A 24,270-nucleotide genomic window follows, 5' to 3' on the forward strand; every position below is an offset into this window, starting at 1 on the left:
GCAGAAACTAACACACCGTTGTAAAACAGTTATACTCCAATAAAGATGTTAAAAAAAAAAAAACCTAATTGTCCATCAACAGATGAATGGATAAAGAAGTGGCACATATATACCATGGAATATTACTCAGCCATAAAAAGAAATGAAACTGAGTTATTTGTAGTGAGGTGGATGGACCTGGAGTCTGTCATACAGAGTGAAGTAAGTCAGAAGGAGAAAAACAAATACCATATGCAAACACATATATATGGAATCTAAGAAAAAAAAATGAAGAGACTAGGAGTAGGATGGGAATAAAGCACAGACCTACTAGAGCATGGACTTGAGGATATGGTGGGGGGAAGGGTAAGCTGGGACGAAGTGAGAGAGTGGCATGGACATATATACACTACCAAACGTAGGGTGGATAGCTAGTGGGAAGCAGCCGCATGGCACAGGGAGATCAGCTAGGTGGTTTGTGACCACCTAGAGGGGTGGGATAGGGAGGGTGGGAGGGAGGGAGACGCAAGAGGGAAGAGATATGGGAACATATGTATATGTATAACTGATTCACTTTGTTGTAAAGCAGAAACGAACACACCATGGTAAAGCAATTATACTCCAATAAAGATGTTAAAAAAAAAAAAAAAAAAAGAACAGGAGGCTCAGAAAGGCTCCGGAGCTGCTCAAGGTCACAGATAAAGACCCCACTGAGGCTCACTTTGTTGTAAAGCAGAAAGTAACACACCATTGTAAAGCAATTATACTCCAATAAAGATGTTAAAAAAAAACAAACCCAATTTTAAAGTAACTGAAAATTATTTAAGAATAGTTATGTATTTTAGGTAGCTAATTTTGTATCCTTTGTCATACTATTGACACATAATTTGTAACATTGTTATGCCTTTACTATTGAGTGTACATTGAGTGTACTATTGAGTGTACATTATTATGCCTTTACTATTGAGTGTACCCCAGTGCTCAACCTACCCCACCAGCTTCTATGTTTTTTGTCTTAAATTTAATTCAAAATACCAAGTTATTAGAATTGCGTACCTCTGAATGCATGTATGTTCAGTTGGCTCTTTTTTCTCCCTGCTCTTTGTTCAAGTTAAGTGTGCAGCTCATTTTACAACTGCTCTTTGTAATTATCCAGGCATTAATTCTGCTCTAATATATGGCAAATTTGTCCCCCAAAATGGCATTTTTTTTTTTTTTTTTTTTTTTTTTTTTTTTTTGAGGCTCAGCGGCCACGGCTCACGGGCCCAGCCGCTCCGCGGCATGTGGGATCCTCCCAGACCGGGGCGCGAACCCGGTTCCCCTGCGCCGGCAGGCGGACGCGCAACCACTGCGCCACCAGGGAAGCCCCCAAAATGGCATTTTTAAATGGCTGTATCAGAAGTAATTATTGAAAAAAATGTTTTGGGGGACTGGAAACATTAAAATTTGGGGGATTGTTTTGGATAGAGATAATTATTTTGTACCTACGTACAAAATACAATACAAATACAATGAATAGAGCAATAAATATCTACAATAAATAGTATCTAAACCTATGAAAAAATCTCTAAATGCCACTTTAAATAAATGTTTAAGTGATAATGAATTTCTTTTAACAGGTCTGAATGGACAGATGAATTAAACACATACAGAGTGGAAGCAGCTTGGAAATTGTCACAGTGGGATTTGGTAGAAAACTATTTGGCAGCAGGTAAAATTACTTCTTAAAATATAAGCAGTTTTAATATGCCATAAATATTTAGAGTTAAGTAGCTAAGCAACATTCGTAATTAATCTCTCAGCTTGTTTTATGATTGCCTTGTTGAAGTTCAAAGTGGAATGAAACCATCTGTTCCAGATTTCTGTTGACCATTTTATCAAATGAAATAAAGCTTGTTCTGGGATTCAGCTATCATGGCATGCCTTGACTCTTCATTTGTTTTTCAGATGGGAAATCTACAACATGGAGTGTCAGACTGGGACAGTTATTATTATCAGCTAAAAAAAAAGATATCACAGCTTTTTATGACACATTGAAACTAGTGAGAGCAGAACAAATTGTACCTCTTTCAGCTGCAAGCTTTGAAAGAGGCTCTTACCAACGAGGATATGAATATATTGTGAGGTATTTTGAGGTTTCCATTTTTATATTCCTGGTCTGTAGGTGTCATATGACAGGCTTGGAATTTTGTGCTCGCTAAATAAGTGATAGTGTGTTTGGTGTTACGCAGAGCTCACAAAATGGCTCTTTTCGTTTTTTTAACTCACAATCACCCTATCTATAGTTTTTAAAAAATGTTCTAACATACATCCTTTTAATTAGAAAGGCAATTATGAGACTTCTAAAAAATAGCAAAAATATCTTACATTTGTCTTGTTGTAATGTCATAGTTTATTTTCTATATAACCTAAATAACTAGACGTCTACTCTGTCTGGCACATTGGTTCTCAGTACTTGTTGGTTCCCTTTCCTTTTTCTCTTTGAGAAATGCATTTGACATTTCCCACTCCCCCCTCAAATGTAAGTATTACATTACTCACAAGTAATATTAACATTACTCACAAGTAATATTAATTTTTAGAGGTAAGGAAGAAAATGATGGAAAACATTTTAGGTCTGTTAATTTACCTGAAGAAAAGAATAAAACATGTTGTAATTGAACAACAGTAAATTAAAAAGAAAAATACGCTATTTTTTAAATTATATTTTGTATCAGCCCCTTTGGTAACAGCTTAATGAAACCAGAGATTGGACCACTGGGATTAATTCAGTTATGTAGCTACTCAACTGCATGCTTGAACACTGGGTTATAGACATGGGAAAAAGCTAATTTGAATGTATCACAAATGTTTCCATCAGCCTTAGGGAAAAAAAAAAAATTAAAATTGCATTCATTTCACAATTTTTTACTGGCATCTACTATGCCAGGTCCTCTTACAATAGCACCAGCAATATATACAAATATTTACATTGATTTATATTTTCTTTTATCTTTATACAGGTGGTAAAGTCTGGCTTTCATACATTTGAATTTAGTTTTATATACCCTTCTCCAGTTTAATTAGAGGGGTCTAGGGATCATAGCAAAGCACTAACTATTCAAATCAACATAAATTAGTGTTTATACCCAATTTGAAAAGTTATAAATGTTACTGTTTATATACCAAGAATATATATTGGTTAAAGGTCTTCCAAAGCAAACTGCACATTTCATATTCTTCATGGTTAATTTAAAGTACATGCTTTATATGTCAGATTAATATGGCTGACTATGATAACATATTAACATAGGCTCTATCTGTCTTCAGATTGCACATGTTGTGTGAGTTGGAGCATAGCGTCAAACCACTTTTTCACCAGTCTCCAGGTGACAGTACTCAAGAAGATTCACTAAATTGGGTAGCTCGACTGGAAATGACCCAGAATTCCTACAGAGCAAAGGAGCCCATACTGGCTCTCCGAAGAGCTTTATTAAGCCTCAACAAAAGGTTTTACACACTTTTTTTTTGCATGTCAGTTATTGTGAATTTAGTATTATATTTGCATATTACTTGGGAGTATTTATCTTTCCTAATTTTCTCTCTGAATCTGTATTTTTCTATTGTCAGTTTTCAAGTCTACACTATATAGTTAAAATGAGCCTAGAACTTAAAAATTACTTTTATGTGCAATATATCATTTTTTTAATGTTGAAAACGTATCTGGGGGAGGTACAGATACAAGTCAATAGTAAGGTCTTCATAGGCTTGTAATTGATAACAATGGAGAACTCTAAGAAAATTAAAATTAGTTTTTTAACAAATAAATATTCTTTGATTCCTTTGAAAAGATATATTGAGAAGGTTCCGTGTTGGGAAGAGATATTTTGATTAAGCTCTTGAATATACTTAAAAATGCTCTTTCCCCCCCCGTTTTGTCACATTCCTTTAGACCAGATTACAAAGAAATGGTTGGAGAATGCTGGCTACAGAGTGCCAGAGTAGCTCGAAAGGCTGGTCACCACCAGACAGCCTACAATGCTCTCCTTAATGCTGGAGAATCACGACTTGCTGAACTGTATGTGGAAAGGGCAAAGTGGCTGTGGTCCAAGGTAATGGCCAAGGGGACGTCATCGTACATACTTCCATCATAGGTACTTCCTACAAAGGCATGACAGAGATTAGATCCCTAATCTAAATTCAGAACCTTCTTTTTCTGTCACCTTTCTGCATCATTTATCTACCATCATCTGGAAGAAACTTCCTTCTATCCTGAAGTCCCCAAATATTTTCCCATTTCAAGACTGAAATGTTTTCATCTGTCTTCCATTTTTTTCTTGAGGGAAATGACCAGTTTTTACTTTGTTTTTATCATATATATATATATATATATATATATATATATATATATATATATATACATGAGTGCACTCAAGAAATGTTTAGGTGAACATAACACTGTCCTTATTACATTCTTGGCAGATAATTAGTTTTGTATAGACTAGCCACTGTTGCTGTAAAGATCCACTTCTAATCTAGCCTGCAGAAAGGGCTTAGCTTCAGAACAAACATCCTCAGCAATCCTCAGATTAAAGCTACAGTTATAAGAAGGGGGCTTTTTAAATATACAAACTCCTTGAAAAGCTCATGCCGCAGATTTAAAGGACTCTTACTTTCATATCTCCTCATGTTTGCCACCAGTCTAGAATTAGTAGTAGGCATAGCATGTTCTGAAATTGATGGTTAGCAACTATACTTGGTGCCATCTGTGATTAAACCTACTTTTATGGTGGCTAAGAAAGGACAGGGGAGGAGATGTTTCCTGGATGGGAGATGAAAGTAATAATTCAGCCTGTGTTAGGTCATTTTCAGAGCTAGTGCTAGAACATGTATGTATTGTAATACCTTAAATTCAGCATGCTCAAAATGCAATTCATCATGTAAGATTCACTGTCTGTTTCTCCTCTCATATTCCTTATTTTTCTGAGTAGGACTCTATCACATCCTCTCATTTATGACAGTAATCTGGGCATCATCTTGAACTTCTTCCTCTCCCTCACTTTCCACATCAAGTTGGAGACTAAATTGACCTTAGAAATATCTTTTGAATCCTCTCCCTCTTATTTATCTTTGCTGCTTTCCTTCATGCCCTTAGCATTTACACCCTCTGGCAATATTAACAGTTTTTTTTGAGGTCTCACCATTTCTTGGTGTTCATTACTGCGGTCTGTCATCTTTCTAAAATGCACACTGAATCATGTCACTCCCCCAGTTAAAATCCTTCAAAGTATTCTTCATGGCTTTAGGATTAAGTCAGAACTCTAGAAAGTACACAAGGCCCTTTCTCATCGAGTCTCCGCCTACCTCTTCAGGTTCAGTTGTCACAAACCCTTTAGTATTCACAAACCCTTTAGTCTTCACAAACCCTTTATCTCACAAACCCTATCTTCAGCTAAAACCAGACTACTTGCCTTTTTCTCAACTAAAATTATTATTCTCTTCTACCAAGAGTGTGCTTCACTGAATTCTTTGCCAGGAAAATTTCTACTCATTTTTTAAGACCTAATTTAGATTTTCCTCATGTGATTACTTTGCCTGACCACTGCTCAACTCCATTTTCCTATATCTTCAGGTAGATTTAGCAGACTGTCTTCTCTTTCCTACATAATACGCATGTATATTCTTCTGTTAATAACACTTAGCGGGCTTCCCTGGTGGCACAGTGTTTGAGAGTCTGCCTGCCGATGCAGGGGCTGCGGGTTCGTGCCCCAGTCCGGGAAGATCCCACATGACACGGAGCGGCTGGGCACGTGAGCCATGGCCGCTGAGCCTGCGCGTCCAGAGCCTGTGCTCTGCAACGGGAGAGAACACAACAGGGCGAGGCCCGCATACCGCAAAAAAATAAAAATAAAAAAAAAAATAACAGCACATTGTGTTGTTGTTTTATAGTTTATTTCCTCACTTGACTGTGAACTTTTTTAAGCCAGAGATTTTGACATATTTATGTTTGTTTATATCTAATCATCTACATATATCTTCAGTTCCCTGCACTTTGACTGACTGTAAAAAACAAGTGAATGAATGAATAAAGGAGTTCTATATGAAATGAAGCAATGATTCCTTTTTAGGATTTTACTTTCATAGGAGGAAAATGAGAGATGAACATGAAATTACAAATAGATTTATAAAATATCTTATGAACTTTAAATTCTAACAATTGTATTGGCTTTTCAGAAAATGGAAATATGTTCTTAAATTAAAAGGCTTGTTGTTGTCTTTTTTCTTTCAGGGTGATGTTCACCAGGCACTAATTGTTCTTCAGAAGGGTGTTGAGTTATGTTTTCCTGAAAATAAAACCCCAGCCGAAAGTAAGAACATGTTAATCCATGGTCGAGCTATGCTACTAGTGGGCCGTTTTATGGAAGAAACAGCTAACTTTGAAAGCAATGCAGTTATGAAAAAATATAAGGTAAGTGAACGTATAATGCAATTTCAGTTAGAAACTCACTTTTTTGTTGTTTTTGAAAATAGATTAAATTATTTTAAGGTCCATATGGGAAGAGCACATGTATAAAAATAGCCAGGAAGCTTTTTTGACTTTTTAGTGAATATATAACATAAGTATATAGTTGGAGGAATTATCACAAAATAAATATAGTCATGAAACCACCACCCATGTCAAGAAGTAGAATGTTATTAACACTCTAGAACTCACCCTTTCATCCTCCTTCCCAAAGTTAACCACAGCCTGGCCTGAAAATTTTTGAACAAACACAGTATATACCTTCCTTACCTGGTATTAAGCCTTACATAGATGGTGTTAGAAAAGAGATACTTCTCAGTAACCCATGGGTCAAAGAAAAAATTGCAATGGAAATTAAAAAATACTTTGAACTGAATGATAATAAAAATATGACATAGGAAAGCTTGGATTCAACTAAAGCCATTCTTACAGGGAATTTGAAATATTATTTACATATGTTAGAAGAAAATAAAGGCTCAAAATTAATAAGCTAAGAATCCATCTCAAGGAATTAGAAAAGGAACTGAAAAAAAAATTTAAAACATAGAATATAGAAGATACAAAATAATAAAATAAGAGTGGATGGCTAGAATTATGAAGCAGACTAACTGGGAAAAAGGAGTTAGACAAAAAGTTCTAGATCTGCATTAGAATCACCACTGAGTCTTTGACTGAATACCACGATACACATGCATAACTTAAAACTCTATGAGGCCCAGCTGGAAACAGTTGCTAAGGAAAGAACAATCATGGGGGAGCTATAAGAAGAACAATTTCCAGAAGGCAAATAGGCCTACTGATAGAAATCAACAATGTCAATCTTTTGGGTTATAGAGCAGGGTAGAAAAGAATGAAGTGTGACAAGTATATTTTAGAGGGGCAAACTGAGAATAACCAGGATGTGTTTCAAGACTTATTATAAAGGTATAGAAATTAAGGTGATGTTGTGTTCATGTAAGGCTAGGCAAATAACCAATAGAACAGAAGAGAGAACCCAGAAACAGATTCTAGGTGATATTGTAGAGTTGTGAGAATAATCTTTTCCATAAACGTTGTTGTGTCATTTGGATAGCTTATGGGAGGAGAAATCAAACTTGATCCCTTCTTTACAACAAACAAAAATAAACTTCAGGTAGATTGTAGATCTAAATGTGAAAGGTAAAATAATAAAGGTCCCAAAATAGAATATAGGAGAGTATCTTCAAACCTAGAGGTAGCTCAGGACATCTTAAACAGACCAAAAACAATAACTATAAAAGAAACGATTAATAAATTTGACTAACTTAAAATTATGAATTTCTGTTCATCAAAAGATACCATTGAGAATGTAAAGGCAAGAAAGACAGGAGGTGGGTGGGGGGGAAATAAATGAAGGGGATTAAGAGGTGTAAACTTTCAGTTATAATAAATAAGTCATGGAGACATACAGCATAAAGAATATGGTCAATAATATTGTAATAACTTTGTACAGGGACAGGTGGTTGCTAGACTTATCATGGTGATCATTTTATAGTGTATGCAAATGTCAAATCATTATGTAGTACACCTGAAACTAACATGATATTGTACGTCAGCTTTTATTTTTTACTTAAAAAATAAAAATATGTATTTATTAATAAATATTTTTAAAAAGAATGTAAAGGTAAGCGATAGATTACAAGATATTTGCAATACATAAATGATGAGGCTTATATCCAGAATATAATAAAAACTCTTAAAAGTCAATAAGAAAAATACAGATAACTCAATTATAAAATTGAATAGAAGACTTAACAGAAGGGTATATATAAATGACACGAAAAAAGAAAATATGTTCACTGTAGTAGACAGGAATAGATGCAAATTTAAAAAGTATTATGATGAAACTAATACATGTATTATAAATCAACTAGTTCAGTTTAAAGAAAAGTATTATGAGCTAACACTATATACCTACAAGAATGGTTAAAATTTAAAAGATTGATATTTTCAAGTGTTAACAAGGCTATAGAGCATTTAGACACTCATACAGTGCTGCTGGAAGTATAAGTTATTACAATCATTTTGGAAAACAGTTTGGTGTTTTCTCCTAAAGGTGATAATACTTGTGACAGCCACTTTACCAATGCTCAACACGTCTCCATAGAACATGTACAAAAATGTTTATACCAACGTTATTTGTAGATTTTAAACTGGAAGTAGAAATGTCAATCAATTATAGAATGGATAAATGAATTATAACATATCCCTATAATGGAATACTGTATGTATAGCAATGAAAACCAACAAACCAAAGTTATATCCAACAACTTGAATGGTTCTCCCAAACTTAATGTTGAAGGAAAAAAGTCATATGAAAAAATCGTACATGTAGTATGATTCCATTTATATAAAGTTCAGAAATGAGCAAAACAAAATTATTGTATCAGAAATGGAGATAGTGGTTGTTTTTAGTCCATTTGCACTGCTATAACAAATATACCATATACTGGGTGGCTTAAGCAACATTTATTTCTCACAGTTCTGGAGGCTGGGAAGTCCAGAATTAAGGTGCTAGCAGATTCAGTCTGGTGAGGCCCTGCTTACATAGACAGCCATCTTCTTCTTATAACCTCACATGGCAGAAGAGGCAAGGGAGGTCCCTGGGGCCTCTTTTATAAGGGCACTAATCTTATTCATGAGGGTTCCACACTTGTGACCTAATCACCTCCCAAAGGCCCCACCTCCACATACCATCACATTGGGGATTAGGCTTCAACATATGAATTGGGCAAAGGGGGAGGGGAGACAACACACAAATATTTAATCTGTAGTAGTGGTTATTTGGGAGGAAAACGAAGGGAGTAGTGTTTGGGAGGGCGAAGGGGGAGGCTCATGTTTCTGGAGTTCCTATATAGGTGTGATCACTTTGTGATAATTGAGCAAGCTTTGCATATAAGATTTATCTTTCTGTATGTAAATTTTATTTTCCAAAATAAAATTTTAACTTAAACCAGGAAGGAAGGAGAGAGGGAGGGAGGAAGAAAGGAAAGGAAGGGAGATAGAAAGATGATGAAACCAGATTGAAAATATCTTTTTAGAAGCAATCTGAATTAGCATTTTCCTTCATTCCCTTTGCTTCTCCTGTGACTAGATGGGAAAAGCACACTGGGAGCCTCATCCCTGTGGCCGGTTTTAGGCACATGAATCCAGCATCTGCTCCATACATCTAATCATGTCATTCTGTCCTCTATCCACAAGCAGGTTTGTATCTGTAAGGTTTTAGGATTAGATATGGAGGAAACTTAATATCTCATTTTAAGGTTCCTGGTCTAAACTGTGTTTTCAAATTTGCTTGAATTAAGAGTAGAGCTTTAATAAAAAAATTTTTTTTTACTCAGCTGTTCTATGTATTTTCCATCACATTTCAAATAATATAATTAAAAATTAATAAACCACACACAATATACAAATATAAGGGAAAGGGAGAGGAAATGACAAAAGCGACTGAGTAGGAGTGGCCAGAAAGGTAGGAGAAAACTTGGAAGATTGTGGCCTCACAGAAGCAAAAGGAAGAAAGTGATTCAAAGAAGAAATGGCATGGACAACAGAAACATGCTGAAGAGAGCTCACTCACGTGAGATCAGAATTGGAAAGTATGTCTGTTTAAGTTGCTACTTTAGTGGAGTGGTATCTACTGAATCAAAAAGAAATAGTTTGAGGAATGACTGTGAGTTGGAGAATTCTTTTCAGAAGCCTGATTATGAAGGAGTTGAGAGAGAGGGCAATAACTTATAGATCTTAGAGAAAAATAAGATATGTGATTTCTTTTTTAAACCCTATTTTAATGCCTTTAAAGTCCTGTCCTCTTCAGAGATTTGATATTCTTCTTTCTCTGAGGTTTTTTTTAAAAACAATAAAAATATACCTGTACACACATACATGAAATACCTTAATCCATCTGAAAATTATTTTGATGTATCATATAAAGTGGCAATGTAAGTGTAGTGTTTTTCCCTTTATAGCAAATTATTATGACATGTTGATCAGCGGGCAACCCACCAGAACCCACCAGCTATCCTGAGAAAACCTTTGTAAGAAAGTAGCTATTCCTTATTTACACCAGAGTCAGTCTGCCTTTGACTTTGCTCTGCCTACATGTTGGTCTCATACTTTTTATCCCTAATTATCTATTCATACTTTACTTCCCAACATAGTGGGGGGTTTTATTAAGTGGGTATTCTCTGTTATCTTTTACAGGATGTGACCTTGTTCCTGCCAGAGTGGGAGGATGGGCATTTCTACCTTGCCAAGTACTATGACAAATTGATGCCCATGGTCACAGACAACAAAATGGAAAAGCAGGGTGATCTCATTCGGTATATAGTCCTCCACTTTGGAAGGTGAGAGTGAGAACTGCATGTTTGCTGATTAAATATATCAAGATGACTCTTGATATTGAACTATTATCACAGATCTTAGCATATGTAGGATGTTTTCTGCTTTACGATTATCACCTTAGATGAGCTATAAATTTTTTTTTGTACAATTTTTTCCTTCCCTTTAAATGATAACTATTTTAATAGAATAAGTAATATATGCATGTTTTTTAAAATTCAGTAGTACCAAGAATATACAATGAAAGTTAAGTGTCCTTCCCATTCTGGACCCTCATCCTCTGAGTCCCCTTCCCTAGAATTCCAGAAGACCCTAAATCTAGTACATTTAATGGTTGTATTTAATTGCCTGTGGAATGTTTCCTTCCAACCCATTCTCTAAGAAGTAGTATATATAAAAATGGTTTTGACATTAGACTTGCAGAAAGAGCTTATCGCTTAAACTAGGTAACAGGTGAAATGTAACTTAAGTTCGTATATTAGTGTATTATAGTCAAATAGTATATTGTCTCATGCCTACTGTTTATATTATCACAAATTATTAATTCCTAAGAAGTAATAATAACATTCCACTCATTTTCTTGTCATACACATGGACCATTGGTTTACTGATGAATAACTTACTTCATAGTAATACATTTATTTAAAGTTGCCTATTATCAGGTATTTTGACTTCTCACTTCAATATTTTCAGGAATCAAAGCAATATATTTTTGTTCATCAGCAGTGTTAGGGTTGCAAGATTTGGCCAAGCCTTTTTTCCCAAAATGCAATTCAATTTTTGTTTGCTTGTTTGTTTTTTGGCCATGCCATATGGCTTGTGGGATCTCAATTCCCCAACCAGGGATTGAACCTGGACCACGGCAGTGAAACCCCAGAATCCTAACCTGTAGGCCACCAGGGAACTCCCTGGAATTCAAGTTTTATAAAATCCAAACCTAATTTAATTTATTATTGATATTAATGACTTGTTATTGAGGAAGAATTCCTGGCATATTGGCATTTTGAAATGGAAGCATAAGCAGAGGACAGTTATTAAATTCATTTTTCTTTTCTAAAATGAGTAATACCTCTCATTTGCTCTTTAGTCTTGACATATGTCATATACATTGGTATACAGAATTTATTTAATACATTTCTTCTAAAACGAGTTATTTGGAGTCCTTGATATGCGTAAAACTATTAGGTATAGTGTGAGATTTTTAAAAGTACAGTTTAAGAAAGTAAAACTATTTTAGAATATATTTTATCCATAGTAGTTAAAATAAAACATATGGATGCTTAAAGGAGTAAATAAGCTCAGCTATCGATACTTTTCCCCTGAGTCATTGAATTACTGTGTTATTGCTAATTAAGCATTAGTGTTTGCCCTCAAGGAGCTACAGTCCAATTGGGTAGAGAAACCTTGGCACACAAAATATTTAAATAATGGTACATAGTAGAATGTGATCAAATATCAAAATAAGTGGTATAAATATTAGAAATATATTTTTGATATTAGCAAGATACCAAAAATGAACCAAACAAGTCCAGGAGTCATGGATTTGGGGCAAATCTGAAGTCAAAACTCAAACCACTGGCTTCATGATATCAAAAGTATCTCTTTGGGCTTCCCTGGTGGCGCAGTGGTTGGGAGTCCGCCTGTCGATGCGGGGTACGCGGGTTCGTGCCCCGGTCCGGGAGGATCCCGCATGCCGCGGAGCGGCTGGGCCCGTGGGCCGTGGCCGCTGGGCCTGCGCGTCCGGAGCCTGTGCTCCACGACTGGAGAGGCCACAACGGTGAGAGGCCCACGTGCCACAAAAAAAAAAAAAAAAAAAAAAAAAAAAAGATAAAAAGTATCTCTTTGCACTGCATTGCCAGAGAAGTTTGGTAGGCCTCGTGAAGAAGGTAGGATTTAAAAGGTAATTAAATTCAAGAAAGAGAGGACATTACAGGCATATCTCATTTTATTGAGCTTCACAGATACTGTGTTTTTTACAAATTGAAGTTTTGTGGCTGTGTTGAACAGTCAGTTCCATTTTTCCAACAGCATTTGTTCACTTCAGGTCTCTGTATACTCACATTTTGGTAATTTTTGCAATATTTCAAACTTTTTCATTATTATTGTGTTTGTTATGGTGATCTGTGGTCAGTGATCTTTGATGTTAACTATTGTAATTGTTCTGCGGCACCATGAACTGCACCCATACAAGACAGCGAACTTATTCCATAAATGCTGTGTGTGTTCTGACTGCTCCACCAACTGGCCATTCCACCATTTCTTTTCTTCTCTTTGGGCCTCCCTATTCCCTGAGACAACAGTATTGAAATTAAGCCAGTCAATAACCCTACAGTGGTCTCTGAGTGTTCAGGTGAAAGGAAGAGTCACACACATCTCTCACTTTAAATCAGAAGCTAGAGATGATTAAGCTTAGTGAGGAAGCCATGTCAAAAGCTGAGACAGGCCAAAACCTAGGCCTCTTGTGCCAAAGAGTTAGCCAAGTTGTGAATGCAAAGGAAAAGTTCTTGAAGGAAATTAAAAGTGCTACTCCAGTGAACACATGAATAATAAGAAAGTGAAACAGCTTTATTGCTGATATGGAGAAAATTTTAGTAGTTTACAGAGATCAAAGTGGACACCATATTTCCAAAGCCTAATCCAGAGCAAGGCCCTAACTTGCCTCAATTCTAAGAAGGCTAAAAGAGGTGAGAAAGCTGCAGAAGAAAAGTCTGAAGCTAGCAGACATTGGTTCATGAGGTTTAGGGAAAGAAACCATCTCCATAACAGAAAAGTGCAAGGTGAAGCAACAAATGCTGACGTAGAAGCTGCAGCAAGTTATCCAGAAGATCTAGCTAAGATCATTAATGGTGGCTACACTAAACAACAGAATTTCGATGTAGACAGAACAGCCTTATACTGGAAGAAGATGCCATCTTTCATAGCTAGAGGAGAAGTCAATGCCTGGCTTCAAAGCTTCAAAGGACAGGCTGACTGTCTTATTAGGGGCTAATGCAGCTAGTGACTTTAAGTTGAAGCCAGTGCTCACTTACTACTCTGAAAATCCTAGAGCCCTAAGATTTATGCTAAGTCTGTTTTGCCTGTGCTCTGTAAATGGAACCACAAAGCCTGGATGACACCACATCTGTTTACAACATGTTTTACTACATATTTTAAGCCCACGGTTGAGACCTACTGCTCAGAAACAAAGATTCCTTTCAAAATGTCAGTGCTCATTGACAATGCACTTGGTCACCCAAGAACTCTGATAGAAATGTATAGTGAGATTAATGTTGTTTTCATGCCTACTAACACAGCATCCATTCTGCAGCCCATGAATCAAGGAGCAATTTCAACTTTCAAGTTTTGTTGTTTAAGAAATAACATTTTGTGATTGGAGTAACATCAGCAGTATGGCAGAGTGAAAAGCTACCTTTGTCTCACCCCATCAATCTACAACCAGTAAAACATCCACAGTACAACAAAGGTACTTCCGCTCAACGCACCAGCACACTGGAGAATCCACAAATTGGTACATCTAAAGGTGGGTGGACTGAAACACATAGAGGATGTGAAAGCAAGGGAACGGCAGAGGTGGTGCCTGCAAAACCCAGCCCTCCAGCCACAGCAACTGAGTCTGCAGCCCCAGAAAACCCAACAATAGCAGAGGAGGGAGGTACACATGATTCTAGCCTACTGGCCCCAGCAGCTCCTGTGGCCACGGGTAACTGGGAAACAGTGGCAGTGGGGCCTGAGACCCTGTCCCTCCAGCCACTGAGGTGCCAACAACTCCAGGTCCACTGTGGCAGAGCCCCACGAACCTTACAATACCAGACACAGCAGAGGCGCCCACGCAACCTCAGCTCGCCTCCCAACTCTCCTCATTCCCTTCCCCCCATGGCAGTGGAGCCTGCAATTCATGGGATCCCAGATGAGATGGCAGAGCCTACCATCTAGATGCACCAAGCAGCAACACCAGTGACAGTGGGAGAAGGAAGGTACCATTGACTCCAGAGGCACAAGGTGCGATAATGAGGGCAGGGAGTCGCACCTCTAACAGAGGAGGTGGAAGGTGGAAAGGGCAGATTCTCAAATAGAGCCAGAGGCGCCTCAGGTAAAAGAAACCAAAAAATCTATGCTATAGTGCCACCTACCGGAAAACAAAAGAAAAGCCTCTAATCTCTAACCTGTCCCTACTTCAGATGTACCGGCAGAGGAACAACTCATCTAGCACCATGAAGAACCACAGTGACAGTACCACAAAAAGCAAATGATGATTTTCCAGAAACCAAACTTAAAGATGCAGAATATTGCGATTTGATAGAGAATTCAATATAGCTGTCATGAAGAAACCCAGTGAGCTGCAAGAAAACTTAGAAAGGCAGTTCAGTGAGCTCAGGAATAAAATTAATGAACAGAAGGAGTACTTAACTAAGAGAGTGAAACTCTAAAAAAGAACCAAACAAATTCTCGAGTTGAAGACCTCAATAAATGAGATGAAGAGTGCATTTAAAAGCATTGGAAATGGAGCAGACCATATGGAAGAGAGAATTAGCAAGCTTGAAATGGTACAAGTAGGACAGGAAAGAGAAGATATTTTAAAAATGAGGAAATTCTAGAGAGCTATCTAACTCTTTTAGGAAGGGCAACGTTAGGGTAATGAGTATCCCAGAAGAGAAGAGAGGGAGAAGGGAGCAAAGCATTTATTTAAAGAAATAATAGCTGAGAACTTCCCAAACCTGGAGAAGAAACTGGGTGTACAAGTTCATGAAGCCAAGAGAACACCTAATTACCTTCTCTAAGACAGATTGTATTAAAATTGTCAAAAGTCAATGACAAAGAAAGAATTTTAAAGGCAGCTAAGGAAAAAGGGATGGTAACCCACAAAGCTACCTCATTGGGCCATCAGATTTCTCAGCAGAAACTCTACAGACCAGGAGGAAGTGGAGTGACATTCTCAAAATACTGAAAGGTAAAAGTCATCACTCAAGAATACTCTTTCCAGGGCTTCCCTGGTGGCACAGTGGTTGAGAATCCGCTTGCCGATGCAGGGGAAACGGGTTCGTGCCCCAGTCTGGGAAGATCCCACATGCCGTGGAATGGCTGGGCCCGTGAGCCATGGCCGCTGAGCCCGCGCGTCCAGAGCCTGTGCTCCGCAATGGGAGAGGCCACAACAGTGAGAGGCCCACGTACCACAAAAAAAAAAAAAAAAAGACTTTCCCAGACAAACAAAAGCCAAGAGAGTTAATCAACATTAGACCTGCCTTACAAGAAATGTTGAAATGAGCTTTTCTACCAGAAACAAAATGGCAAAAAGTACACAAAACTTTGAGTAAGGCAATAAGTAGACAGAATCAAAAGTTGCAAGTCTTTATCACAACAGGTTTTTAAACACTTTGTTATAGCATAAAGGTTAAAGGGGGAAAATGTTGAAAAAACAAATACAGCTGCTTCAATTCAGTAACAAACTCACAACATAAAAAGGGATAATTTGAGACAACCAAAATATAAAAGGGGAAGAGGAAAAGGATGGAACCTACATAGGTAAATGAAGATAAGATCCTATCAGCAGAAAAAGGACTATTTTATCTATGAGAGGTTTCATACAAACCCCATGGTAACCACAAAACATAAATCTAGAGTAGAGACATGAAACATAAAAAAAGAGGAAACTATGAAAAACAGAAAACCTCCAAACCAAAATGGCAGACAGAAACACAAGGAAAAAACAAAACAAAACAAAACAATGGATATATAGAGCAACCAGAAAACAAAAGCTAAACTGGCAGTGCTAAGTCCTCATCTGTCACCTAAAGTGTAAATGGGTTGAATTCACCAACCAAAAGACACAAAGTGGTTGGATGGGTTAAAAAAACAAGACCCAACTATATGCTGCCTCCAGGAGCTCAGCTCTAAAGACAAACACAGGCTCAAAGTGAAGGAATTTCCAAGAAAATGGAAATTAACAGCAACACAGTAATAGTAGGGGACTTTAACATCCCACTTGTGTCAGTGGATAGATCATCCAGAGAGAAATTCAAGGAAACAGCAGAACCAGATGGATTTGATAGATCTATACAGAACATTACATTCAAATGCAGCAGAATGCATATTCTTCTCAAGTGCACATGGAACTTTCTAAAGAACAAATCTCAATAAATTTAAAAAGATTGAAATCATATCAAGCATCTTTCCCAATCACAATGGTATGAAACTAGAAGTAAACTACAAGAAGAAAGGTAGAAAAATGACAAGTATATGGAGACTGAACAGCATGCTACTGAAGAGCTATTGGGTCAACAAAGAAATCAAAGAAGACATTAAAAGTTACCTGAAGACAAATGAAAATGAAAATATGACATACCAAAAAAATCGATGGGATGCAGCAAAAGCAGTACTAAGAGGGAACTTTATAACAATACAGGCCTACCTCAAGAAACAAGAAAAATATCAAATAAACAATCTAATCTTACACCTAAAGGAAATAGAAAAAGAAGAACAAACGATGCCCAAAGTCCACAGAAGGAAGGAAATAATAACAATCAGAGTAGAAATAAATGAAATAGAGACTAGAAAGACAGTAGACAAGATCAGTGAAAATAAGAGCTGGATCTCTAAAAAGATAAACAAAATTGACAAACCTTTATCTAGACTCACCAAGAAAAAAGAGAGAAGGGTCTGATAAATAAAATCAGAAATAAAAGAGGAGAAATAACAACGGATACCACAGAAAAACAGAGGATTGTAACAGAATATTATGAAGAATATTATGAACAAATTGGACAACCTAGAAGAAATGGACAAATTCTTAGAACCATACACCCTTCCAAGACTGAATCATGAAGAAATAGAACCAGAAAGCTTCACAGTGCATTCTACCAAACATTCAAAGAAGATTTAATGCTCAAAGTCTGCCAAAAAATTGAAGAGGAAGGAACACTTCCTAACCCATTTTATGAGGCCAACATCACCCTGATACCAAAACCAGACAAAGACAACACACAAAAAAGAAAATTATAGGCCAATATCTCTTATGAACAGACACCAAAATCCTCAATAAAATATTAGCAAACTAGCTGCTACAATGTATTAAAAGGATCATACGCCATGATCAGTGGGATTTATTCCAGGGATGTAGGGATGATTCAACATACACAAATCAACCAACATGGTACACCACATTAACAAAATGAGGGATAAAAACCATATGATCATCTCAATAAATGTAGAAAAAGCATTTGAGAAGATTCAATATCCATTGTTGATAAAAAGTGTCAATAAAGTGGGTATAGTAGAAACATACTGCAAATTAGTAAAGGCCATGTATGTCAAACCCACAGCTAACATCATAGTCAACCATGAAAAACTGAAAGCTATCCCTTTAAAATCAGGAACAAGACAAGGATGCCCCCTCTCACCACTCTTATTCAACATAGTATTGGAAGCCATAGTCAGAGCAAATAGGCAAGAAAAAGAAATAAAAGGCATCTAAATTGTAAAGGAAGAAGTAAAATTGTCAATATTTGTGGATGACATGATTTTTTATATAGAAAAGCCTAAAGAATACACTAAAAAACTATTAGAAATAATAAACAAATACAGTAAAGTTGCATGATACATAATCAGTGTACAAAAATCTGTTGCATTTCTATTATACATGCTAGCAGTGAGCTAGCAGAAAGAGAAATTAATAAAACAATTCCATTTACAATTGCAATAATAAGAATAAAATACCTAGCAGTGAATTTAACCAAGGAGGTGAAAGACCTGTACACTGAAAACTATAAGACATTGCTGATAGAAATTGAAAAAGACACAAATAAATGGAAAGATATTCCATGCTCATGGACTGGAAGAATTAACATTGTTAAAATGCCCATACCTAAAGTGACCTACAGATTCAATGCAATTCCTATCAAAATCCCAAGGACATTTTCCACAGAAATACAACAAAAAATTCTAAAACTTATATGGAACCACAAAGGACCCCAAATAGGCAAAGCAAACCTAAGAAAAAAGAACAAAGCTGGAGGTATCACATGCCCTGATTTCAAACTATATTACAAAGCTGTGGTAATCAAAATAGCATGGTACTGGCAGAAAATAGATGCATAGATCAGTGGAACATAATTGAGAGCCCAGCAAAACACCCAGGCTTCTATGGACAGCTAATATTCGACAAAGCAGCAAAGAATATACAATGGAGAAAGGATAGTCTCTTCAATACATGATGTTAGGAAACTGGACATCCACATGCAAAAAAAAAAAAAATGAAACTAGACCACTATCTCATACCATACACAAAAATCAACTCAAAATGGATTAAAGACTTGAATGTAAGACCTGAAACCACAAACCTCCTAGAAGAAAACCTAGGCAGTACAGTCTTTGACATCCACCTCAGTAATATCCCTCTGGATATGACTCCTTAGGCAAGGGAAACCAAAGCAAAAATAAACAAATGGGATTACATCAAACTAAAACATTTCTGCACAACAAATGAAACCATCAACAAAATGAAAAGACAGCCTACCAAATGGAAGAAGGTATTTGCAAACGATATATCCAATAAGGGGTTAATATCCAAAATATATGAGAATTCACACAACAACAACAAAAACCAACCCAATGAAAAAGTGGGCAGAGGGGGCTTCCCTGGTGGTGCAGTGGTTGAGAGCCCACCTGCCGATGCAGGGGACACGGGTTCGTGCCCCGGTCCGGGAAGATCCCACATGCCGTGGAGTGGCTGGGCGCATGAGCCATGGCCACTGAGCCTGCGCGTCCTGAGCCTGTGCTCCGCAATGGGAGAGGCCACAACAGTGAGAGGCCCGTGTACCGCAAAAAAAAAAGTGGGCAGAGGAGCTGAATAGACATTTTTCCAAAGAAGACATTCAGATGGCCAGCAGACACATGAAAAGATGTTCAACATCATTAATTATTAGGGAAATGTAAAACAAAACCACAATGAGATATCATCTCACTCCTGTTAGAATGACAGTTATCAAAAAGGCAAGAGAAATAACAAGTGTTAGAGGATGTAGAGAAAAGGGAACCCTCCTACAGTGTTGGTGGGGATGTAAATTGGTGCAGCCACTGTGGAAACAGTATGGAGATTCCTCAAAAAATTAAGAATAGAACTAGCATATAATCCAGCTATTCCACTTCTGGGTATTTATCCAAAGAATATGAAAACACTAATTTGAAAAGGTATGTGCACCCCTATGTCCATCGCAGCATTATTAAAATAGCCAGGATATGGAAACAACCAAAGTGCCCATCAACAGAAGAGTGGACAAAGAAGTTGTGGTGTATACACGTATACAATAGAATACTACTCAGCCTTAAAAAAAGATGAAATCTTGCCATTGTGACAACATGGATGGACTTTGAGGGTATTATGCTAAGTGAGATAAGTCAAACAGAGAAAGACAAACACCATATGATTTCACTCGTGTGGAATATAAAAAGACACACAAAAACAAAACAAATGAACAAAACAAACCAAGTAAAAACAAACAGGTAGATACGGAATAGTGGTTACAGAGGGGAAGGGAGAGTGAAATGAATAAAGGGGATCAACCATATGGTGATGGATGGGAACTAAATTTTTGGTGGTGAGCAAGCTATAAGGTATATAGAAGTAGAAATGTAATGTACACGTGAAACTTTTATAACGTTATAAACCAATGTTAACCTAAATAACATAAATAAATAATGAAAGTAAATTTTTTTAAAAAGAAATACATTTTGTATTGTAATAGCTGCCACAAGTAATAGCTGCCATAAATAGTGATTTCTCTGAAGGATTTGAGCAAAGTAAATTGAAAACCTTCTGGAAAGGGTTCACCATTCTAGATGCCATTAAGAACATTTGTGATTCATGGGAAGATGTGAAAATATCAACGTTAACAGGAATTTGCAAGAAGTTGATTACAGTCCTCATGTATGACTTTGAGAGGTTCAAGACCACTGTGGAGGAAGGAACTGCAGATGTGGTAAAAGTAGCCAAGAGAACTAGAATTAGGAGTGGAATCTGAAGATGTGACTAAATTGTTGTAATCTCATGATAAAAACACAATAAAACAAATGAGGAGCTGCTTCTTATGGATGCGCAAAGAAAGTGATTTCTTAAGATGGAATCTGCTCTTGGTGAAGATGCTATGAAGACTGTTGAAATGACAACAAAGCATTTAGAATCTCACCTAAACTTAGTTGATAAAGCAGTGGAGGGTTTGAGAGGGTTGACTGCAATTTTGAAAGAAGTTTTCCTATGGGTACAATGCTATGAAACAGCATTGCACGCTACAGAGAAATCGTTCATGAAAGGAAGAGTCAGTCAGCACAGCAAACTCCACTGTTGTCTTATTTTAAGAAATCGCCACGGCCACCCAGCCTTCAGCAGCCCCCACCCTGATCAGTCAGCAGCCATCGACATTGAGGCAAGAGCCTCCACCAGCAACAAGATTACAACTCGCTGAAGGCTCAGGTGATGATTAGCATTTTTTAGCAATAAAGTATTTTACAATTAAGGTATGTATATTGCTTTGTTTAGACATATGCTATTGCACACTTATTAGACTACAGTATAGTGTAAACCTGACTTTTATATGCATTGGGAAACCCAAAAATTCATGTGACTCACTTCATTGTGATATTCGCTTTATCGCAGTGGTCAAGTACCAAACCTGCAATATCTCCGAGGTATGCCTGTACTAACTTTTCACAGATTTGGCAGAGACATGGGGTTGAGTGGTTTGTTGGGAGTATGGTGAGGAAATTGGACTTGATGGAAGATGTATGCAGTGAATAGTGAGAGACTAAGATTGCAAAGTTATAAAGAAAAAGGGTTGTATATATTTGAATCCCGAGCAGAGTTATTCATATAGTCTTAATCTATAGGTAAGTGATTGCTGTTTTTAAATGGGGGGGAGTTTGATAAAGCTAGAACTTTAGAAATGTTATCCTGGAATTTATTGAGGGGAAGAAATGTGGAATTAGGGATACCAAGTTACTGTAATTTCCCAGAAATTGAGTGATTGGACCTGACCTAGGCTTATGACCATGGAATACAAATAAAGGCACAGATCCTAAGGACAATTTAAAAGAAGTACTGACAGGAGTTTGACCAGGTCAAAACTTGAATTATTTTTGGTCAGTGTATTGATACTATAGAGGTTAGTGAGGAATGAAGAAAGAAAAAAGTGGGGAGAGAGGAGTCAAAGATAATGTGTACTAGGAGGAAATACTGATACTATAAAAATTTTTGTCAGAGGCCATATATTTCTCAAGTGGTAGTTTAAGTCTTTATATTTAATTCATGTAATATAAAAAAGAATACTATGTTAATATATTTTCTATGTAATTACAGGTCTTTACAGTATGGAAATCAGTTCATATATCAATCAATGCCACGAATGTTATCACTATGGCTTGATTTTGGTGCTAAGGCATATGAATGGGAAAAAGGTATAATTTTTTTGGTAAAATTTTTAAGGGACTGAGAAGAATTATGATTTATGTGAGAGCAAGAAACCAAATGTTAAAAAAGAGGAGAAAGACTAAGCATAGACTTTTTTAAGTAGTTGGAGTTGCAGGGCCTGCAAGTGTAAACCTGCTCGTTCCTTGGTAAACCTAACACATTTTGAAAAATATTAGTTTAAGCCAAATAATTTACCTTTAAAATTACAGTGGATTGCGGCTTGTTTTGTTTGCGTCTAGTAAAAATATATGTATATGTATAGCTGATTCACTTTGTTATACAGCAGAAACTAACACACCGCTGTAAAGCAATTATATTCCAATAAAGATGTTAAATAAATAAAGTCTGTTTAAAAAAATTTAAGAAACGGGCCTTGAGTTTTTCAGTGGACTTAAATATTTTTTCCTACCTGGACAGAGAAAAGTATCTTTTCACAAATTGGCACGTGATCTAGCTTTGGACATGGGAATAACATATATCTTAAAGCTGTTTTTAAAGCAAAACTTTTTTTCTGTGAAATTGATATACTGTTTTATTTTTTACTGGTATTTTTAACTTTGATTTTTTTTTCCAGCTGGCCGCTCTGATCGTGTACAAATGAGAAATGATTTAGCTAAAATAAACAAAGTTATCACAGAGCACACAAATCACTTAGCTCCATATCAATTTTTGACTGCCTTTTCACAATTGATCTCCCGAATTTGTCATTCTCATGATGAAGTTTTTGTTGTCTTGATGGAAATTATAGCCAAAGTGTTTCTGGCCTATCCTCAACAAGCAATGTGGATGATGACAGCTGTGTCAAAGGTGATATATTAATCACAATAGTGTCTTTTTCTATTTTAATGCTAATATGTAGATACAAGTTCCAGGGTTTCTCTCTTATGTTAGATTTGTAGCAAGAAAATAAATTTTAAGTATTTTTAAAAAGAAACTATAGCACTATGTCTCATTATAAAATTTAGAAATATTTACTATATCAAATGAAGTGACTAGTATGTTTAAGATTGAAGGATTTATCATGTGTTTTCTTTATGAAGTATAGTAAACTGTTAGGGCTTGGTATAAAACGGTAACCTATTTTTTTCCAAGTTTTTTAATCCAAAGTATCAGAACTATTAATAGTAGAAAATTTTTATTGCATTATTAATAGGAATGTACAAATTGGTAAATATATTGAATTGATAAATATTTTAGAGAATTTAGAAAATACAGAGAAATATAAAAAAGAAAATTAAAATTCACTGTTTATATCATTAATATTTTGATGTATTTTGTATGTTTATTATCTATGCATATTTTAACACTAAATTTGGATTGCATAGATATGTAATTTCATATTTTTCACCTAAAATTGTTACCATAATCATGTTCCTATGTTAAATATTCGTTGAAGAACCAATTTTTAAAATTTTATAAAATTCTATAATGGTTAGCCATCTATAATTTATTTAACTGTTATTGATCATTAAGGTTGTTTACTTTCTTTGCTGTTGCAAAACATCTAGACACATCTATATTTATTCTCATTTCTGATTATTTCTTCAGGATAGATCCTAAGAAGGGAATTCATCAGGTCTCAGGATAGCAGCATTTTTATGGCTATTGATAGTATTGCCAAATTGATTTCCAGGAAATATCTATCGCTGTAAACTTTCATCATGCATACTGTTTAAGTTGACTTTTGTCAATCAGAAGTTTTGTTATCTTTTAAAAATCTTTTAACAATTGCATTTAACTTTTTTTTTTTATGACAGTCTTCTTATCCCATGCGTGTAAACAGATGCAAGGAAATCCTAAATAAAGCTATTCATATGAAAAAATCCTTAGAAAAGTTTGTTGGAGATGCAACTCGCCTAACAGATAAGCTTCTAGAATTGTGCAATAAATCGGTACTATCATAAATCTTACTACTTATAGACCAAGTTGGATGAAACTTCTATATGATTTCAGCTGGTTGTATTTCATTTGATTAATT

General features: G+C 36.1%; 1 protein-coding gene across 2 annotated transcripts in view; it reads left to right on the plus strand.

Annotated features, from left to right (window-relative positions):
* ATR (ATR serine/threonine kinase) overlaps window positions 1–24,270 on the plus strand; it is a 106,511-nt gene that overhangs the window by 65,684 nt on the left and 16,557 nt on the right. For both annotated transcript variants that reach the window (XM_007126489.4, XM_055085687.1), the window contains exons 31-39: window positions 1,599–1,690; window positions 1,927–2,104; window positions 3,289–3,468; window positions 3,911–4,070; window positions 6,248–6,427; window positions 10,700–10,842; window positions 22,182–22,279; window positions 22,867–23,099; window positions 24,050–24,184. In XM_007126489.4, coding sequence (XP_007126551.2) covers window positions 1,599–1,690; window positions 1,927–2,104; window positions 3,289–3,468; window positions 3,911–4,070; window positions 6,248–6,427; window positions 10,700–10,842; window positions 22,182–22,279; window positions 22,867–23,099; window positions 24,050–24,184 — 1,399 coding nt within the window. The remainder of the gene's footprint in view (window positions 1–1,598; window positions 1,691–1,926; window positions 2,105–3,288; window positions 3,469–3,910; window positions 4,071–6,247; window positions 6,428–10,699; window positions 10,843–22,181; window positions 22,280–22,866; window positions 23,100–24,049; window positions 24,185–24,270) is intronic.

Source organism: Physeter macrocephalus, chromosome 1 (assembly GCF_002837175.3).
Source record: "Physeter macrocephalus isolate SW-GA chromosome 1, ASM283717v5, whole genome shotgun sequence".
In the NCBI taxonomy this organism is placed as follows: domain Eukaryota; kingdom Metazoa; phylum Chordata; class Mammalia; order Artiodactyla; family Physeteridae; genus Physeter; species Physeter macrocephalus.